The sequence below is a fragment of the Ochlerotatus camptorhynchus genome, unplaced genomic scaffold (genome assembly GCF_037179485.1).
Source record: "Ochlerotatus camptorhynchus isolate MF236.1 unplaced genomic scaffold, CSIRO-AGI_Acam_v1.1 ptg000216l, whole genome shotgun sequence".
NCBI lineage: Eukaryota > Metazoa > Arthropoda > Insecta > Diptera > Culicidae > Ochlerotatus > Ochlerotatus camptorhynchus.
In genome coordinates, this window is record NW_027040706.1 from 1,343,519 (window position 1) to 1,362,156 (window position 18,638).

Here is an 18,638-nt window from a genome sequence, read left to right on the forward strand (position 1 = left end):
AAGAGGGAACGAGAAGAATTATATCTTAATACAAATGCATTCTAAGCAGAGGCATCTAACCGGACAGAGCCCTGATGCTGAATTCGATTCCCTGAGCAATCGTCGAATATTTTGACGATTTTCTATTGATTTGACCGATTACAATCATTTAACTCACTGTGAAAGCTTTGCAGTAGAGTTAAGATTCATTAAGATAGATTCGAATGATCGAACACCTAGCCTTCCAGGAAAAAAAATGTTTCTGCTGTTCCCGTATGGCAGATATGGGGAAAGTAACAGTATCTGTACAGCATCTGTTGTCACGGTGTCTCTGAATGAAAACCTTTTTTAAAATCAGTATCGCTGTAACACCCACCAAACGAAAGCATAGGTTTGCCCCTTTCATATGTGACTACAATCGCAATGAGGGTAGCACAATTTCGTTTTTTGTTTTTTATGTGTAAAGCACGTCCAATAAATGTATGGAAAATTAACATTTTGATACTAGCCTCAAATGAAAGATTAAAACTAGCCTCAAATGAAAGCCTAAGATTTCGTATGGTGTGTGTTTTAGTGATACTGTTTCATTTCTAAATAAAAGTTGTTCTGGTCGTATGATAACGAAGACCAACACACTTAAAATAGATTCTCGGACTGATCTGAAACGACAATTCATAATTTCGCTGATATTTTTTCAGAGATTGACCTGAAATTTCAGCAAATCATCTTTATGTAGTGAAACTTGGCAAAGTACACTGATAGGCAAAATAAAGTGCCCACCCCATCATTTTTGAAATTTCTCTCATTTATTTGGTTCAAATTCAAATAAACACACCGTAGTCTGTTTCGATGTCTTACCTTTATTATTCTTTTAAAGTTACACCTATGGAATACTGAAAATATAAAGTTTTACTTGAAGTAAAAGAAAATCAATTTGGATTGAAAAAGAAAACAGTGACAAAAAAAAGTGCCCACTTCAAAAATCGGTATGTTTTCGATAAGTTTCCATCGGAAAACCCCTCGATTGTTTTTGTTTTGAAAGTTTGACATGTATTGAAGCAAACGGGTGGAACTGGTGCATTTGTACACGTGATCGCATTTGAATCAGTTGAAAAAAATGGAGGACGTAGTGATTTCGAAAGCAATTCCCGTGTGTATCCGAAAATTGGTTGTTCGTGATGTGCAAAACGGTGAATCGCACCGGTCTGTCGCTAGGAAGTACAATATCAGCAAAACAGCGGTCGGGAAAATTCTGCAGAAAATGAAATCGTTCGGATCAGTGGTGGATCGCCCTGGCAGAGGCAGGATGCGCAAAACGGATGCGAGAACGGACACCAAGATCATGCGTGAAGTGAAGAAGAACCCGAAGGTAACTGTCCGCGAGATCCAGGAGGCTCTTCAGCTAACAGTTTCCAGTCGAACTGTTCGTCGCCGTCTCGTAGCACAGGGGTTGAACAGCAAAGTTGCTCGGAAGCGCCCATTTATCAGCAAGGCAAACAAAGTCAAACGGCTTAAGTTTGCTAAGGAGCATGCTGATAAGCCCCTAGAGTTCTGGAAAACGGTTCTCTGGACGGACGAATCAAAATTCGAACTGTTCAACCGGAAGCGACGGGTTCGTGTGTGGTGTAGATCGGGTGAGGAGCTTCAGGAGCGCCACATACAAGGCACGGTGAAGCATGGAGGAGGAAATGTGATGGTCTGGGGGTGCTTTTCGTGGGGTGGAGTGGGAAGCCTGGTGAAAATCGACGGGATAATGACGGCAGATTCCTACATCGACATCCTGCGGGAAAATCTGGAAGTTTCGCTGATCCAGACGGGCCTTGAGGAGAAATTCGTATTCCAGCAGGACAACGATCCGAAGCATACTGCCAAGAAGACTAAGTCTTTCTTCCGGTCATGTCGAATTAAACCACTGGAATGGCCTCCACAAAGCCCGGACCTCAACCCCATCGAGAATTTGTGGGCGATTCTCGATGCCAGGGTTGACAAAACTGGTGTTACCAATAAAAATAACTATTTTGAAGCCCTGGAGCGCGCCTGGGAAGAACTAGATCCACAGCACCTGAAGAATCTAGTGGAGAGCATGCCGAAGCGCCTGCAGCTGGTCCTGAAGGCCAAAGGAGGACACATTAACTATTAGGCTGGTATTCTTTTACTTTATTTTATGTTTTCTGGAGTTAAAATGCAGTGGGCACTTTTTTTTGTCACTGTTCTTTTTTACACCCATTTTGATTTTTTTTTCTTCGAGTCAGTCTCTTCTTTTTATCTGGTATTCTATAAGTGAAACTTAAAAAGAATATAAAGAATAAGATATAAAAAATACTACAGTGTATTTACTTTAATTTGAACCAAATAAATGAGAGAAATTCAAAAAATGATGGGGTGGGCACTTTATTTTGCCTATCAGTGTAAGTAGCTGAAAACATTAGCTTAGTTCAACTCTCACATCGACAATGTCATCAAGAAAACTGCCAAGAAGCATGGAATTCTATGTCGGTTCAAACACTATTTAACTATTACCAGTATAATACAACTATACAAGTCAATCATCTCTCCTCATCTGGACATTTTTATTTTTGGCTAATGCAACACAAATATTAAGATTACAGCGCTTCTAGAATAAAATAATGCGTTTGATTTATTTACTTCCTCAACTTTGCTGCTGGACGCTTTAAAATGGTTGTTCGTGAAGCAAAGAATTGTATCTTTGACTATGGTGTTAATTTTTAATTTTGCTGCTGTACTCGAAGAGAAAGTGAGTACTAGAAACTGAAATAAGAACACCACATTTCTTGACCGGTGCTTCACAAAATTCATTATATTTCTAAGGAATAAATGTTTCCACTTCAATGCTCAGATACATTAAACGTTCAACAACACTTATCGAATTTAAGAGACATTGAATTTCACACGCTAAACCAGTCTTTCGAACAGTTATCTAGTGAATTGACAAATTATGTATCTTGATGAAGTTATCTCTAACGGATTATTTTGTACGGATAGCTATCATAGTGATTTTTTAATAATCATTGTAGCACTGCAAACACTATTTTGTTCGCCACGATGGTGATGATGGATTTTCAATATTTGATTTGATAGTAGTAGTTAATAAAAAAAAGTTATTTTGAGTAGTCTACAAAGGTTTGAACCTCGCGTGCGTATTGCGGATATAGAGGATTGAATTTAATATTTGGTAAACAAAATGGAACTTTGAAGCTTATTTGGAAAATGCCTTGAATTTGTAGTAATTTTTCTGGCTGAACGTTCGTGAGCATTTCCCTGAAATAGCTGAACATTATGATAGCATTATAATATTGCGGGGTTGCTAATGTAATAGGATGCTTTGTTGATTATTCATGCACTCTTCGCTGTGAATATTTGAGGTGGACAAAAGGGTGAACAACGGAGTGAACGTCTAAGCCTTTTCACATTTATATCGCTTTTTCTAACTTTTTATTTATTTCAAATTCAAATTAATTTTATTTTATTTTAACCTAGGTGCTCCAGCTACAGTAACTTACCAGTCTTAATTGTTATGATACATCTAAGAGTTTTAACATTGTTCCTGCATTGGCAATTCAGTTTTTAAACAGTTTTTCTAAACCTGCATGTCCGTAGACAATTGACATCTTAAAACTAAAAACTAAAAACAAATCTTATAAATTAAAAAAAGAATAAAGGGAATTCATTGTTGCAATTGAGGATTGCAACGATGGAAGGTGATCATAACCGAAGACAGCATGGGTTGAGAGTTGACATAAATCAGTTAAGACCAAATCAATAGTTGAGGGATTTCTTGCTGAAGAAAAGCATATTGGGCTGTTTGGATATTGAATAGTGTAATAACCTGCAGAACAATCATCAAACAGAGTATTGGAATTGTTTTGAGTATTATTCCATGAGCGGTATTTTGTATTAAAATCACCAATAATGAAGAATTTAGACCTATGACGGGTAAATTTCTGAAGGTCACCCTTGAAAAAATATTTTGCTGGCCTACGCATTGGAATGGAAAATAGCTATAAACGTAAGTTGTCCAAATTTTGTGTCGACAGAAACTCCCAAAGTTTTTTAAGATGAACAGAAATAATTGCATGTTTTAGGACTAATTAAATATTTGTATCGTAAACCACATTTCAAACCTCCTTCTTCCCTTTTCCCATCCGAAAAATTGTAAATCTCCACTAACCTCGAGACAACTGCGAGTACTCGGTCCAGTTCCTTTAACTTTAAATATAAGACAGTAACAATGTATAACGGAAAGGATAACTCGGCTCTGTAAAGTTTATTCGATTGAGCCTGTACAAATAAAGTAATTATTAAAAAAAAAGAAACTCCCAAAGTTTCAAAAACTTTAGTTTCAAATGAAGAAAGAATCTGATGTTTGATACGTCTATGAACAATGATGGTAACGCCACCACAGGCTCCATCAAGACGATCATTTCGATAAATGAAATAATTTGCGGTCATAGAGTAAACTCTCATTAGGAATTCCATACAAAAATCGACCCTGGCTGAATCATGAATTTGACACATTAGAACACCTAGCTATACTCATCTTGAATCAAACAAGACAGGATTTAATCATACCAGTTGGAGCTTACCACCATAGTGATTAGTGATGATAAAAGTGCACCCAATACTTTCGTTGTCTACAACATCAATACCCATTAAATAACGATAACGTACAAAGCACGCGTGAAGGACCACAATGGATGATGAGCATACGGAGAAGTTTGAATGAGAATGATGAGCATACGGAGAAGTTTAATAAATAAGTATTGACTATTTAGTGCTAGATTGGCAAACAACTAAAGAATAATCAAAATCTGAATGCTGAGACATTCTATTGATTTTTATTTTATTTTATTTGAAAGATTTTTATTCGACATACACTCATAACCCTTTGTAAGTATGCTGCCCTGCACAATCAGTTGAACTTAGGTGAGCTATCAAATCCAACAGTCATAAACGGAGCCTTGACCGTTTGATACTCGACAAGTATAATCTCATTCATCGTACTTTTAAGAATATGCCGCGGCAAATAGAGCGTTATCTGCGGTCCCACTCGAGGCCAGTATCGTCCTAGGTTGAATCCATTGATATAAACAATACCTTTGCCCCACCCAGATGGGTTCAAGTAGGTATCGAGGATGTCTATTCTTGCAATGTCGAAGGTACCGTAGAATAGCATTGGACCATGGCGTAAGGGCGTTCCCTGATTAAACCTGCTACGTTTAAGTGGGTACCTACTATCCAATTGAATCTTTTTGGAAACATATTCGCTTATATCTTTTATATTGTCCAACGGTATTCCCGTCATGGTCCAATTAAGCACTTTTTGAGTATTGATGAAAACATTCCCAACTAAACCTTTGAAATCGTTTGGGGTGCCGAAGTTAATGCGGCCTTGATTTTCAACGATTATTTGTAGCTTTTCGCCCAATCCTAGAGTTATGGGAAGAGTATTGACTGAGTTCTGCCTAGACAGTGTTCCAATGAAATTCTGGAAACAAAGAAGATACATTATTAAACAAAATTACACTAATTACGTGTTAGGATTACCGTGTCTACAAAAACGTAACCCAGGTCGTTTACTTTTTCAACGGTCAATTTGAGAGGATCTGTCTTTAAATTGTCCGGCAAAAGTGCTTCATAAAGTACCAGTCCAGAATATTGGTTCAGAGCTTCAAAGGTCAGAGGGGTACTGTTCAGCACCTCAGGTGATGCGATTGCACGAAGGACAAGTTTGTTCATTAGATTATCAATTGGTCTCAATATGACAGAGGGGAGTGACATTTTACGAGCTGCAATAGTTACAATTGTGTTTTCTATTAATATAATTTGAGTAGGTACTTCATATTTGCTACTTACTAGGAGTTGGAATTGGTTTGCTGGGCATAGGAAAAAACTCAGAAATCACTTGACGAATAGCTTGGTATTTTGGTGTTGGGTTTCCCGATTCATCCAAAGGTGCATCGTAATCGTATGAAGTTATGTCCGGAATAAACCGTCCAGGGCCTTGTTCGTTAGCTCCTGCAGTGAATCCAAAGTTTGACCCTCCATAAAACATGTAGATATTGACATTCACCTTTGAACTTAGCATATGTCTATAACAAATTGTAGTTTGTTAAGTGTTTTTCAAAAATAAATAAATGGGATGTTTTTAATATTACCGTAATGATATTACAATCGGTTCAATCGGAACACGTGCCATTTGCCGTTCTTGCCAATGAGTCAGCCATCCTGGGTAGTATTCTGCATTCACTAACGGACCTTTCGGTTGGTGTTTACGAAGCTCCTTCCAGAAACCATCAATTTCGTCAGCTAAATAGAAACAATTATTTTGCGAAGCAACTTCATAAATAGAAGTTTTAACTCACAAGATCCAGCACCAAAGTCCAAACTGCATAAAACTCCTTCAACACCTCCACATTGCGTGAGACCTGGACCATTGTTTGTGAAGAGTACAGCGTTGCCTTTTACATATCGGTCTAGAAGAAAACATAAAAAAAAACTATAATTTTCTTTCGTCATGCAAAAGTATATTAACTTATACCGGTTTCATCCCGTAGCCATTTCATGTACTTGTGATCACACGCATAAAAAGATCCGTATTCATTTTCCACTTGTACCATTATTATTGGCCCACCGTTTCCGTAAAAATATGGCTCCAACCTTGAAAACAACTCTGCATACCACGTTCGAACTTCGCGCAAGTAAGCTGTAATATTATAAAAGAAAAGTTAAAATATCACAATCCTACCGAACAGTTTGTAAATCCGGACTTTTTTGTTAAATATTTCATCAGCTTTGCAACATAATAAATTTTGGTGATGATTGTAAACGATACTATGAAACCATGATAAAATTTACGAGCTATTTTGAGCATGCTCGGCATTCATAATCATCTTTTTCTTCATATAATATTTTATTAAATACAAGGTGAGTGTGCCCGGCCTTGCTCGGGATTCAATATTAGCTTGAGTTTATGCGCCGATTCAAAAAAGCATGCTGTTGGCGAGCCCCTCGCTGCCAGCGCACCTGATGTTACATAAACCTTGCACATACAACAGACGGTCGGAAAGCGGCATGACAGGTAACGTCAACGACTGTCAAAGGACAGCGACGACAGCGAAAATACACGATCCGACTAGACAGGGACTGAACGTAAGGGACTAAACGGAAATTATAATCAATCGTTTAACAACACCCACATTCTGTATTTCATTGCGGTGATTATTATTCTGGAAATAACCCTTGCAGTACCGTTGGTCCGAAAACCAACACCTTATAATTTTCGTTTATGTCGGAAATGTCGAGTCGCGATGCAAATGGTTCCGGTAAGAGAGGATAAGTTTCAAGTAAGGGTAAAACCGTCGAAAGTAAACTCAGAGAAAGTGGCTGAAAGGGTAGATGTGTCAATAGTAGTCACGGAAGCTACAGTGGAGGATCAAACCTTGGCTGGTCGGACTTGCAAATCCTGCAAAGGTGCAGATACTGACGAGATGGTTCAGTGTGATAAGTGTGACAAGTGGCATCACTTTGGCTGTGTTGGAGTTACGGAGGAGGTAGCGGACCATAGTTGGATATGTCCTAAGTGCGTTTCGGCAAAATGGGCACAGCGAACGGGATCTACTTCCAGGAAACGACTTCAACCAACCGGTGTCGCAAATGATAGCACGGAGATACAGGAGCATGAGAAGTCGTACAGCAAGGAGCAACAACGTTCCGAAAGCAAGAAAGCTGACGGAAGTGTGGCATCGAGTATCCAGTCGTCGTCATCCCGTAGATCGTCCAGGACCCTTTTGAAGCTACAAATGCAGCAGCTAGAGGAGAAAGAAAAGTTGGCGAAGCAGTTTATATACCTTCCGTTTGTAAACAACACTATGCCCATGACCATGAATCCCAATGATAACACGTCCGCACGATTGATAGATCAATTAAACTTTTCAAATGTTACGGCGATGAATTCAGATTCAGATTTGAATTCAGGTTCATTCAGTCAACAGTTGAATGATATGCGAGCAGAAATGCACTCGTTGAGGCAAGAGAATGGTTGAACGGGTTGATTGAAAATATGAGTGGACTTTCAATGATCCAAACATCGTGCAGTACTCCGCAGGAAAATCTTGGTCGAGACGTGAACACTTCAATTTTGGACCGTCGCAGCGTGAAGCGGTTAAAACATTAAAAGCAGCCCTATGTACAACACCGGCGCTGAGACTCTACCGTCCTGGTAAAATAACTGAACTTCACACAGCTAGCAAAATAGGTTATGGCGCAATACTGCTACAGAAAAACTTAGGGGAAAACGTGTTTCATCCCGTATATTTCTTCAGCAAGAAAACCTTACCAGCTGAAGAAAAATATCCCAGTTACGAGCTTGAAGTTCTGGCTATAGTATCGGCTTTGAAGAAGTTTCGAGTATTTCTATTAGGCATCCCATTCAAGATTGTCACTGACTGTGCAGCCTTCAAAATAACGATGGGCAAAAAGGAGATTTCTCCACGTATTGCGGGGTGGGCCCTGTTATTGGAGGAATACGATTACGAGCTGACACACAGATCGAGCGAACGCATGAAGCATGTGGACGCACTCAGCAGAAACCCAGCAGTATTTCTGGTGCATAGCAACGTTATTGAGCAGATTAAAGCATACCAGCAAAATGACGAAAAAATAGGAGCAATCACCAAAGCTTTGGCGATGGGTGATTATGCAGATTACTTCTTGGACCATGGAATCCTCTACAAAGCTTTCAGTGGAAGAAAACTTCTTGTTATACAGCAATCAATGCACCATTCAGTGATCCGACAAATACACGATCAAGGCCATTTGGCCATTTGGATAGATAACCTTTCAACGAAGTTGGAAAAATTCGTAAGAAACTGTGTGAAGTGCATTTTGGCGTCAGGAAAGTCGGAAAAAAAGAAGGGTTCCTTCATCCCATTCCTAAGGACGAAGTGCCACTATCAACATATCATATTGACCATTTGGGACCTCTCACTGCGTCAAACAAACAATATCGTTACATCTTTACCATCATTGACGCTTTCAGTAAATTCGTTTGGATTTATCCAGTCAAATCAACCACTACGGATGAAGTGCTAAAAAAACTCGACGCACAGAAATGTGTATTCGGGACTGCAAGGCGTATTATTTCGGACCGAGGTGCTGCTTTTACATCCACATCATTCCAAGACTACTGTGAAGCGGAGCAGATTGATCACGTTCTAGTAACGACGGGCGTTCCACGCGGTAATGGTCAGGTGGAATGTACATGGTGTTATAGTGCCCGCCTGTGCGAAGCTGACTAGCGGTCGTCCGGAGAACTGGTTCAAGCACGTAGCAGATTTACAACGATTTCTCAACAATACTGTTCAACGAAGTATTGGGCGAACTCCCTTCGAACTTTTGTTCGGCACTAAAATGCGCTCACCGGAAGATGTCAGACTGGCGGAAGCAGTTGAAGCAGAATGGATTAAGCTGTTCGAAAATTCCAAAGAAGCAGTCAGGATCGAAGCTCGGGCCAATATCGAAGAAGTTCAAGAGAAGATGAAGAAAAATTTCGACAAGAATCGAAAGGAAGCCGAAGGATACGAAGTTGGTGACTTAGTGGCTATCAGCCGAACCCAATTCGGTAGCGATTTGAAAATTGCAGCTAATTTCCTAGGACCATACCGGCTTACCAAGAAAAAGCGGAACGAACGAATCGAGGTTGTGAAGGTGGGAGCTCACGAGGGTCCGAACAGGACTTCAACGTGCGCAGAATATATGAAGCGATTTGTGCCGAACGACGATGAAGACGACTGCTACGATTGCGAAAGAAACGATGAACATGTATCAACGGGAGCAGAAGTACCAACAGCAACATAGTAAGTGCCATCCGGGACGGATGTGTTCCAGGAGGACCGAATGTGGAAAGAAAGTGTGGAACAACCCTAAATCCTATCCTTTGCGCTCTCACTCTCTTAAATATCTTGCCTTTTTACCATAAACTGCAGTGAATTCGAACTATACCGGCAATACTCAAGTGAAAGCGCAAATAGCCGGTCCTATTGCTACGATTCTTTGAATTTGAATAAATTGTTACTTGGAAGTCACGACTTGATTCTTAATAGTTATCCGAAAAGTATGTATATTATATAGTATATATATATGTATATATATAAAGATAGGGAGATTAGGGAACATCCATAGATGACCCCCCACCCTCCTTCGTAGCGTAGTTTGCTATACCTAATACATGGCCGGTCACAATTATTGAAACCCCTCTCCTCTTCAAATTATACGTAATGTATGCATGTTCCCTGCAATGAATTAAACGTATGATATTCAAGATCAGAATAATGAACCTCGAAGCAAGCGTCCAAAACTCTTTTTCATAAGAAATCGTATCAAATTATTACTTTAAATTTGTAAACCTGTGCATGGTTCTTATGAGTTGGATTTATTGTGCAATTTGACTTGATCAATCACGGAGTAAGCGGCGCCGGTGGTGTAGTGGTAAGCGTGATTGCCTCTCACCCCAGCAGGCCTGGGTTCAATCCCAGTCGGCGCGGCCGGGATGTTCTGAGGCATAACATCTCTGATCACGCCTTCCTTCGGAAGGGAAGAAAAGCTGTTGGTCCCCGGTTCATGAGTTGATGGGTCGATATGTAGGGTCCAGGTGTGGGAGCTGCCTCCCTGGCGTTAGTAGCATTGGTGCTCAGCACGGAAAACAAGATCGACGGAAAACAAATCAAGGTAAAAAGAAAAAATCGTATTAGTATCGTATAGTAACATTTTAAAAAATCTTGAAACACTTAAGGCCGATTTTGCAACTGTGCTTAAATCTTGAACCCATATAATAAAACCTGGGGTCCCCGGTAAAGGTTAAGAAATCAGCCCTTAGATTTCAGGTTCAAATCTATGCTTTTTTTTTTACTTATTCCAGGTGCGCACTATTTAAACTATTTAAAAATAAAGCCCTTCAGCAGGAGTGCTATGGTGATTTCCACGAACACTAATTTCAAACAATTATCGATGTACAATGCAGGGTTATGTTTTATTTGTTCAGATGGACATATGAACAACTCTTCACAAGTTTGCGAATTTCTGTGACAAATAATACTACTCATTGAAACGTTATATATCGTATAACGAATACAAGTTGCGTTGGTGGATCTCTGATACAATGTATACCTCGTCTAATTTAACATAGGATAATGAATGTAAAATTAACTCTAATTTGTTGTTAATGTTCCCCCAAATACAACATATCTAGATAGAGCTGGAATTAGGGCGTAACAGCCTTTGTAAACAATGACTTCTCTTGTTGATTTCTCGGAATTGAAGGCACGTCTACACAAACCAACATATCCATCGGGTAGGAGAAGTCTTCCTCTACTCGATGGTGATGTCGATTTGCCAGGGAGAGCCATGACTTCCGATAAATCATCGAGAGAAGTCATTGTTTACAAAAGCTGTTACGCCCTAACTCCAGCTCTATCTAGATATATTCGATTTGTGACAAATATACAGTAGTAACACACATCACTGTCACTTTTGAAACTTTCAAGAATAGGTATATAAAAATATAAAATTTAGAACAAAATAGGAAGTCATCGAGTTATTTTATTTATTTAATTGAGTAGTTTTTTTTCATAAAAACTTTATCAGTCACATTCCGAAAAAATCAATCAATTTAAACAAAAAATCATAAATGATAGAATCATATGGAAAGAAATACTGAGATTAAAAGTCTAGCCCACCAATTCTCAGAGGCGAATCAGCCAAAGACTGAAAATCTCTTTAATAAAGAAAACTAACTAACTCTGACCCGCCAACTGATATGCATTACCACATTTGGCCCACGATTTAAAAACGTTGGGCTGGCCTGAGACCTGCTAAGCCAGCATTTTTCTGTTGTCTGCTATTTTTTACCCACACACTTACAAGCAACGCAAAACAAACACATGCGACAGCTGTAAAATATGCAATACATCCGCAAAGTTTAAATGTGTTGTTCAAGCTTGTTATGTGCCATAAATTTATAGACCAGTTAAGAGGGTACTGTCAAATTTGTGAAATCCCATAGTGGAAATATTTGATTGTAGTCCCGTGCCTAGCTGAGACTAGCTGAGGCCCAAGTTATATTAGATTAGGTTTTACTGTCATACAGTTAAAAAATAAAGAAAATCAAAATGTTGATTAAGTGCATAAGTGTAAGTAACCAACAAAGTGGACATTCCGTTTTAATCTAGAAAATATATGACCTATATTATAATTCCTAAAATATTGTTCAACAAACAAATATACAAGATCATGAATACAGCTTTTCCATTTCAGAGAATAAAAGCTGAGTCTCTATTCACCATGTTTTATCGGAATAAATACACTCCATTCTGCTTTTACGCGATTTTCATTTTTTTTTTAAATTTGCCATGATGTATGATAGGAGCAGCATTTTTAATACCATAATATTTTCATTGATTTTTTGTGATGTTTTTTTAAACCGGTTGCATTAAAATTGGATTCAATTTGAGATCACACGGTCAAAAGTAGTGGTGAAAAAATCGCATAAAAATAGATTTGAGTGTAAATTAATGTAAGTACATATCGTAAATTTTCACAAATAATCACTTACCAACATCAGCCGTTCTTAATTGTATTCCGGGATACTTGTGGAGTAACCAATAAGGAAATCCACCCATATCCCTCTCGGCACAAATATACGGCCCCGGTCGGAGGATCACCAGCAGATCTTCTTCTTGTGCCATATGGATGAATCGCTCAATGTCGGCCATCCCTTCCCAATTATACACCCCTTCTTTTGGATTGTGTAGTGACCATTCCACGTATCTGAAATCAGTAGCGTGTAATATGATCTGTGGCACATAGAGACAATTTAAAATGTACGTACGTAGTTATTGCATTCAAGCCAGCAGCCCTCATCAATTTCAATATTGGACCCCATGACTGAGGCAAAGCTCGAAAATAGTGAAACGATCCGGAAATGTATTGAAATGGTTCTCCGTCTAGCAGAAATGTGTTGTTTTCGTAGTCAACCGTGAATGTTCGCTATAAATACAGTTAATTGTCAAATCTTCCGGATCCCGGTCAAGTGTGTATGTACACACTTGAATAATGGAATAGTAGTTAGCAACACCACCTTCATCAGCACTTACCTGCCTGTTATCAAGAAGTCTTTGACCATTGATGGTATTACTAAAGGTTAACGCTGTAATAAAGATTAACAACAAACACTTCGACAGTGCCATTTTTAATTAATCATGATTATAATGCATTATCATGTACAGTTATCCACTAGGCGTAAGCCGTACGATAAACGCTTTATCTGAATGCTAAATATAAACAAGCCTTTGCTAATGTGACACAGATCACAATTTATCTCAACAACCTAGACTGCGACTGATGCGCGCAAATTTAAATTCAAGACTGAGAATAGTACAGTGAGATGAGACATTCGTTCTCTCTTCGTTAAGAACAGATTATTTATCCTACATTCATTCAATATTAACGGAGCATGCGCGAGTTGATTTGCGCTCAAGTGGATCGGCTGCTGCGTCTGGCATACTGGTGCCAACGAAATTTTATCAATGGGACACATTCCAAACATATCCGTTCTACACGATGGAAGTAGAAAAATATAGAATTTTATACTGAAAAAATAAGAGCGCTACGCGACATCATCTTAACAAATCGACGTTTTTCATGCGTAAATATTGTTTCGATAACCAATCAAACATGTTACAGTCATACCTTGATATAACGTAACCTCGACAAAACGTGTCTTCGATATAACGTAACACGAAATAAAGTAACTTTTACTTCGATATAACATAACTCTAAAAAAACTGAAACCTAAACAATAGATGTGCTCGGAAACTAGTTCTGAGGACGTAAACATATAAAGGACTGTATTATAATTTATTTATATTTATTCATCTGACTCTTATGTGGTCTTAATGAACTCTGAAATGTATACACTAGACAAACCAGACAAAAAAATTAAACATAGAACATTGCAAACAGTTATCGTCTTAAATAGAGTCGTCGTTGAAAAGTCCACATTGTCAAGTTAATGTCAAATAAATCAAAAACTTCATTAAAAGTGCTACACATAAATCTAATGGGGCCATGTTGTCCGTATTCCACAATTCACGAATCAAGATGAAGGACATCCCGCTGGCGTAGTCTTCTCTCTGGTGCGTAGAAATTAATTTGTGTAAGGATATTCGGGGCATCATTTTCTCATTTCAGCTTTTTCGCCACAAAAACTACTTGAGCGCTGGAACGCCGTCGTTTGAGCGACTCTAGTTCGAGAAGTTGGCCACGTTCTTCATATGGTGGTAAGTTGGAGGGATCATTCCACGGAAGAGTGCGAAGAGCGTATCCAACGATTTTTTATCTTCACTGTTTCGATCCTAGCAATCCAATTGGCGTGATGCGGACAGCAGGCAACCACACTTGATTCTAAAATGGATCGTACGAGCGAGCAATATAGGGATCTTATGCAGAGTGGATTCCGGAAAGCTGAAGAAAGTTTGAAGGTGAATCCAAGTTGCCTATTTGCTTTAAATATTACATCGCTTTAGCGTACTCGAAATGTAAGGGCACTATCTAGCGCAAGCCCAAGTCTCGTACTTGAGTTACTCGTTGCAGAGGCTGTCCTGACAAACGGTTTGATCTTTCGATGGAAGAAAATAGTACTGCATTTAGAAATGCTAACTGTCATGAAATTACGAGAACACCACATTTCAAAGCAATCCACCATCCTTTGAAGCAAAAAATCTACTAGGCTCCTAATTATCATGTAGATCTTTACATCGTTGGCGTAAAACGTACGGCATCCAGGTGGAAGCATAATGTCGATTTAATTAATGAATTGCACGAATAGGAATGGCCCGAATTTCTAACTTAAGGTACAGGTATACCTCGATATAACGTACCTGTCACTTTTGACTTCCATCGCTGATTTTTCGTAAACGATCATTCAAACGCGCAAAGTAATAGCACCATTGGACAAATGAGATAATCCTCCATCTATTGGTATTATTAATTTGTATAATTCAATTGTTATTAGCGAGATATTGACATGGAAGTCAAAAGTAACAGTTACGTTATATCGAGGTATACCTGTACTCCGGAAGTATTGGAAAATGTCTCAGATAGTTCAGATCCAATTTTGACAAACAGCGTGCGTATGATCTGAGCCAAGTGACAAAGGAAGGAGATATGCCAATTTTTTTCCAGTTTAGGTAGTAATATTCCATGGTCAACACGAACGACCGCGGTTTTGAGATCCGTATAAACAGCGTCGATTTGGGAACCAGAATTCATGCTTAGTAGGCATGTGGAGAGGAATTGAACTAGGTTTGTTAAGACAGATCGTTTTTGGAAGAATCCGTGCGAACGTTTTTGTTCTGTTAGAAAAGTATTGAAATAATTCCTAGCTTTTAGCGCACACCCGTTATTTATATTTGTATTCTTACCGATAACAAAGTCCACATTAGAAATATTTCCTTCGATAGTTACATCTACTCTTTATTCTCCGACAAAATCAGCAACTTTAAAAAATATACGCTATTGGACACTTTCGAATGCATTTCTCCAAAATGGCGCGGTAATCGTTTTGATTTCCGACTATCCGGGGCATTATTTTTATTCGTGTTACCATATTAATATGGTAACATGGTAAATGTGAAATAATTGTTCAACCATGAATGTTGTTAACAATACTACATGTAATTGCTTTATGTGTTGATCAGTTAAAAAACGTTGAATAAATATTGCCAACGAACAGAAAAAAATATTGATGGCAATATAGTTGCCACTGCCTTATTAGGGTTACTCCCTTAAAGGATTAAGTCGGTTTTGAGCAAGAAAGGCCGGTTATGCGCTGTGTTATGTTTTTGACGTAGGACTACGTCTTTCGGGAAGGGTACCAATTCAGGGAAATTCAATGAAAATTGGTCAGACTTAAAATACTAATAACTTGGCCAATAATCAATGGATTTTGATGATTTGTGTGTCGATTGATTCACCAGTGTTATAATATATGTGTGGTATATAACACATTATAATTGTTGTACATTTAAATTATTAACAATGAAGAAATATGAAAATAATCATATTTCCCATACATTTTCTTCGACTGCAAGGTGCTCACCCCTAACACAGCCATCAGAAAGTTGATCCCTAACGACACAAGCCGACGTCGCACAATCATTCAACGTTGCACGTTGAACGGTTCGACCTCGGGCTCGGACTTGTTCGCTGCAGCGTGGACATCGCCCAACTAACAATTTTCACAAAGTAAACCCTTTACTCATTTCATTTATACAGCCTCAAGCTGTATTCAAACGTTATAAGATATGAGGACACCTTTGCTCAACCTCTATACAAGAAAATCTGGAGAACTTAATCAGCTACTTATGGCTGTTGAGACGGTTGTGGCAAGCTCTTATTGCATATCCATTTACGCTTCTATACAGCTGTTATTCTGCTGTTTGGTTGTTTGTGAACTTGAAAAGCGCTTATTCAACCTTTTCCCGGTTATCCAATAATCACTACACAGCTTTCTGTTGAAGCCGGGTTAAATATTGTTTACGCTTTTTTTGTTAGAGGAATTGAATGAGTTAATTTTGCTGTGCGAATCAAATTAATCGAAATTTGTTATAAGCACAGTACCAAATTATTTACCCTGCACCGGAACCTGGAATCGAACTCGAGACGACCGTATTGGCAAACCTTGACACTACCAAACCAACTTCGCTTCGCCAACAATAATATCGTTGAGTGGAGGCTTTGTAATAGTGCACATGGATCACTTTTCTCGACTAGTTAGTTCAGCTTTACTTTCAGCAGACGTTTAAAAATAAACCTAGTTGACTGTAAAAATGCTTCCAAAGTAGCGCTAACACAGTTTATTAGCTGAGTACAGGTTGTGCATTTTTAATGTTTATGTTATTCAGCAAAGAGTGGTTGGTTGTATAGAAGCCATCAAATGAGTAATATATTCACTTTATTAGATTTCATTTGCAGCTACAAGTTGAAAGTTGATTAATATTTTCATAGAAGTGGCATTAGCGTTTATTAGCTGCTGTTATTCAGTGCGACTGACAAAATGAATAATGATTGTGAAAAAGTTGAGTAAACACTCTCCAAAACTATTTTGCTAGCTTCTGCTTGTAGCTGTATCTGCAGTTTTTTTTTTCATCTACTTTACAGCACAATGCTGGAAAAGTTAGCTTATAAAGCTGAAAATATTAGTTTGGCATAGCATTCCTAGCAGCTCCATACACACCCCAACTAACAATTTTCACAATGTAAACGCTTTACTCATTTCATTTATACAGCCTCAAGCTGTATTCAAACGTTATACGATATGAGGAAACCTTTACTCAACCTCTATACAAGAAAATCTGGAGAACTTAGTCAGCTACTTATGGCTGTTGAGACGGTTGTGGCAAGCTCTTATTGCATATCCATTTACGCTTCTATACAGCTGTTATTCTGCTGTTTAGTTGTTTGTAAACTTGAAAAGCGCTTATTCAACCTTTTCCCGGTTATCCAATAATCACTACACAGCTTTCTCTTGAAGCCGGGTTAAATACTGTTTACACTTTTTTATGAAGGAATTTATTGAGTTTATTTTGCTGTGAATCAAATTAATCGAAATTAGTTACAAATCATCACCAAATTATTTACCCTGCACCGGAACCTGAAGTCGAACTCGAGGCGACCTCATTGGCAAACCTTGACACTACCAACTGTGCTACGCCAACACTTTGAACTTATGTAAACAAATCAACATTCCCTTCTACAACAAAATCGCTGTGTAGAGGCTTGATAATAGTGCACACGAATCACTTTTCTCGACTAGTTATAAAAGAGCGGAGTAAAAGCTGTAAATCTGCACCCCGTCTAAAAATAAACCTAGTTGACTGTGAAAATGCTTCCGAAGTTGCTCTAACACAGTTTATAAGCTGAGTACAGATTGTTTAGTTGTTGAAAAAGCACTTTTGATGTTTATGTTATTCAGCAAGAGTGGTTGGTTGTTTAGAAGCCATCAAATGAGTAATATATTCACTTTGTTAACTTTCTTTTGCAGCTACAAGTTGAAAGTTGATTAGTGTGTGTATAGAAGTGACATTAGCGTTTATTGGCTGATGTTATTCAGTGCGACTGACAAATTGAATAATGGTTGTGAGAAAGTTGAGTAAACGCTCTCCAAAACTATTTTGCTAGCTTTTGCTTGTAGCTGTATCTGCAGCTTCTTTTCAGCTACTTTACAGCACAACGCTGGAAAAGTTGGCTTACAAAGCTGAAAATGTTAGTTGGGACTCTACGAAAAAGACATGTAAATTTCAGTGCCCTGAGACCGACATATGCAAGCGGCCTTTTTGACATAAGAATCAGTTAAAAGGACGGGAAAATCAATTCAATCAAACGCACTTTTCGTCGAGTTGTCTATGTTTAAGTTTCAGGACACTTAATTTTACATGTCATTTTTGTTTACGTTCCATGATTTACGTCTCGTGTTAAAGTAATACTTTCTAAGTGTGCATACATCTCACACCAATAAAAAACAAACAGACGCAGACACAAACGGGTCAAGGGAAATGGAAAAACTGCACTTACCGTCGTGAGAT

General features: G+C 38.4%; 1 protein-coding gene across 1 annotated transcript; it reads right to left on the minus strand.

The window, feature by feature from the left end:
- Window positions 1-4,809: 4,809 nt before the first annotated feature.
- LOC135703565 (beta-galactosidase-like) lies at window positions 4,810-13,444 on the minus strand. The gene is made up of 9 exons (XM_065224812.1): window positions 13,149-13,444; window positions 12,884-13,041; window positions 12,608-12,822; window positions 6,539-6,703; window positions 6,363-6,473; window positions 6,156-6,306; window positions 5,854-6,089; window positions 5,545-5,786; window positions 4,810-5,485 (listed from the first exon to the last, which is right to left on the minus strand). The coding sequence occupies exons 1-9, from the start codon at window positions 13,239-13,241 to the stop codon at window positions 4,910-4,912; spliced, it is 1,947 nt and encodes a 648-aa protein (XP_065080884.1). The 5' UTR covers window positions 13,242-13,444; the 3' UTR covers window positions 4,810-4,909.
- Window positions 13,445-18,638: the final 5,194 nt, after the last annotated feature.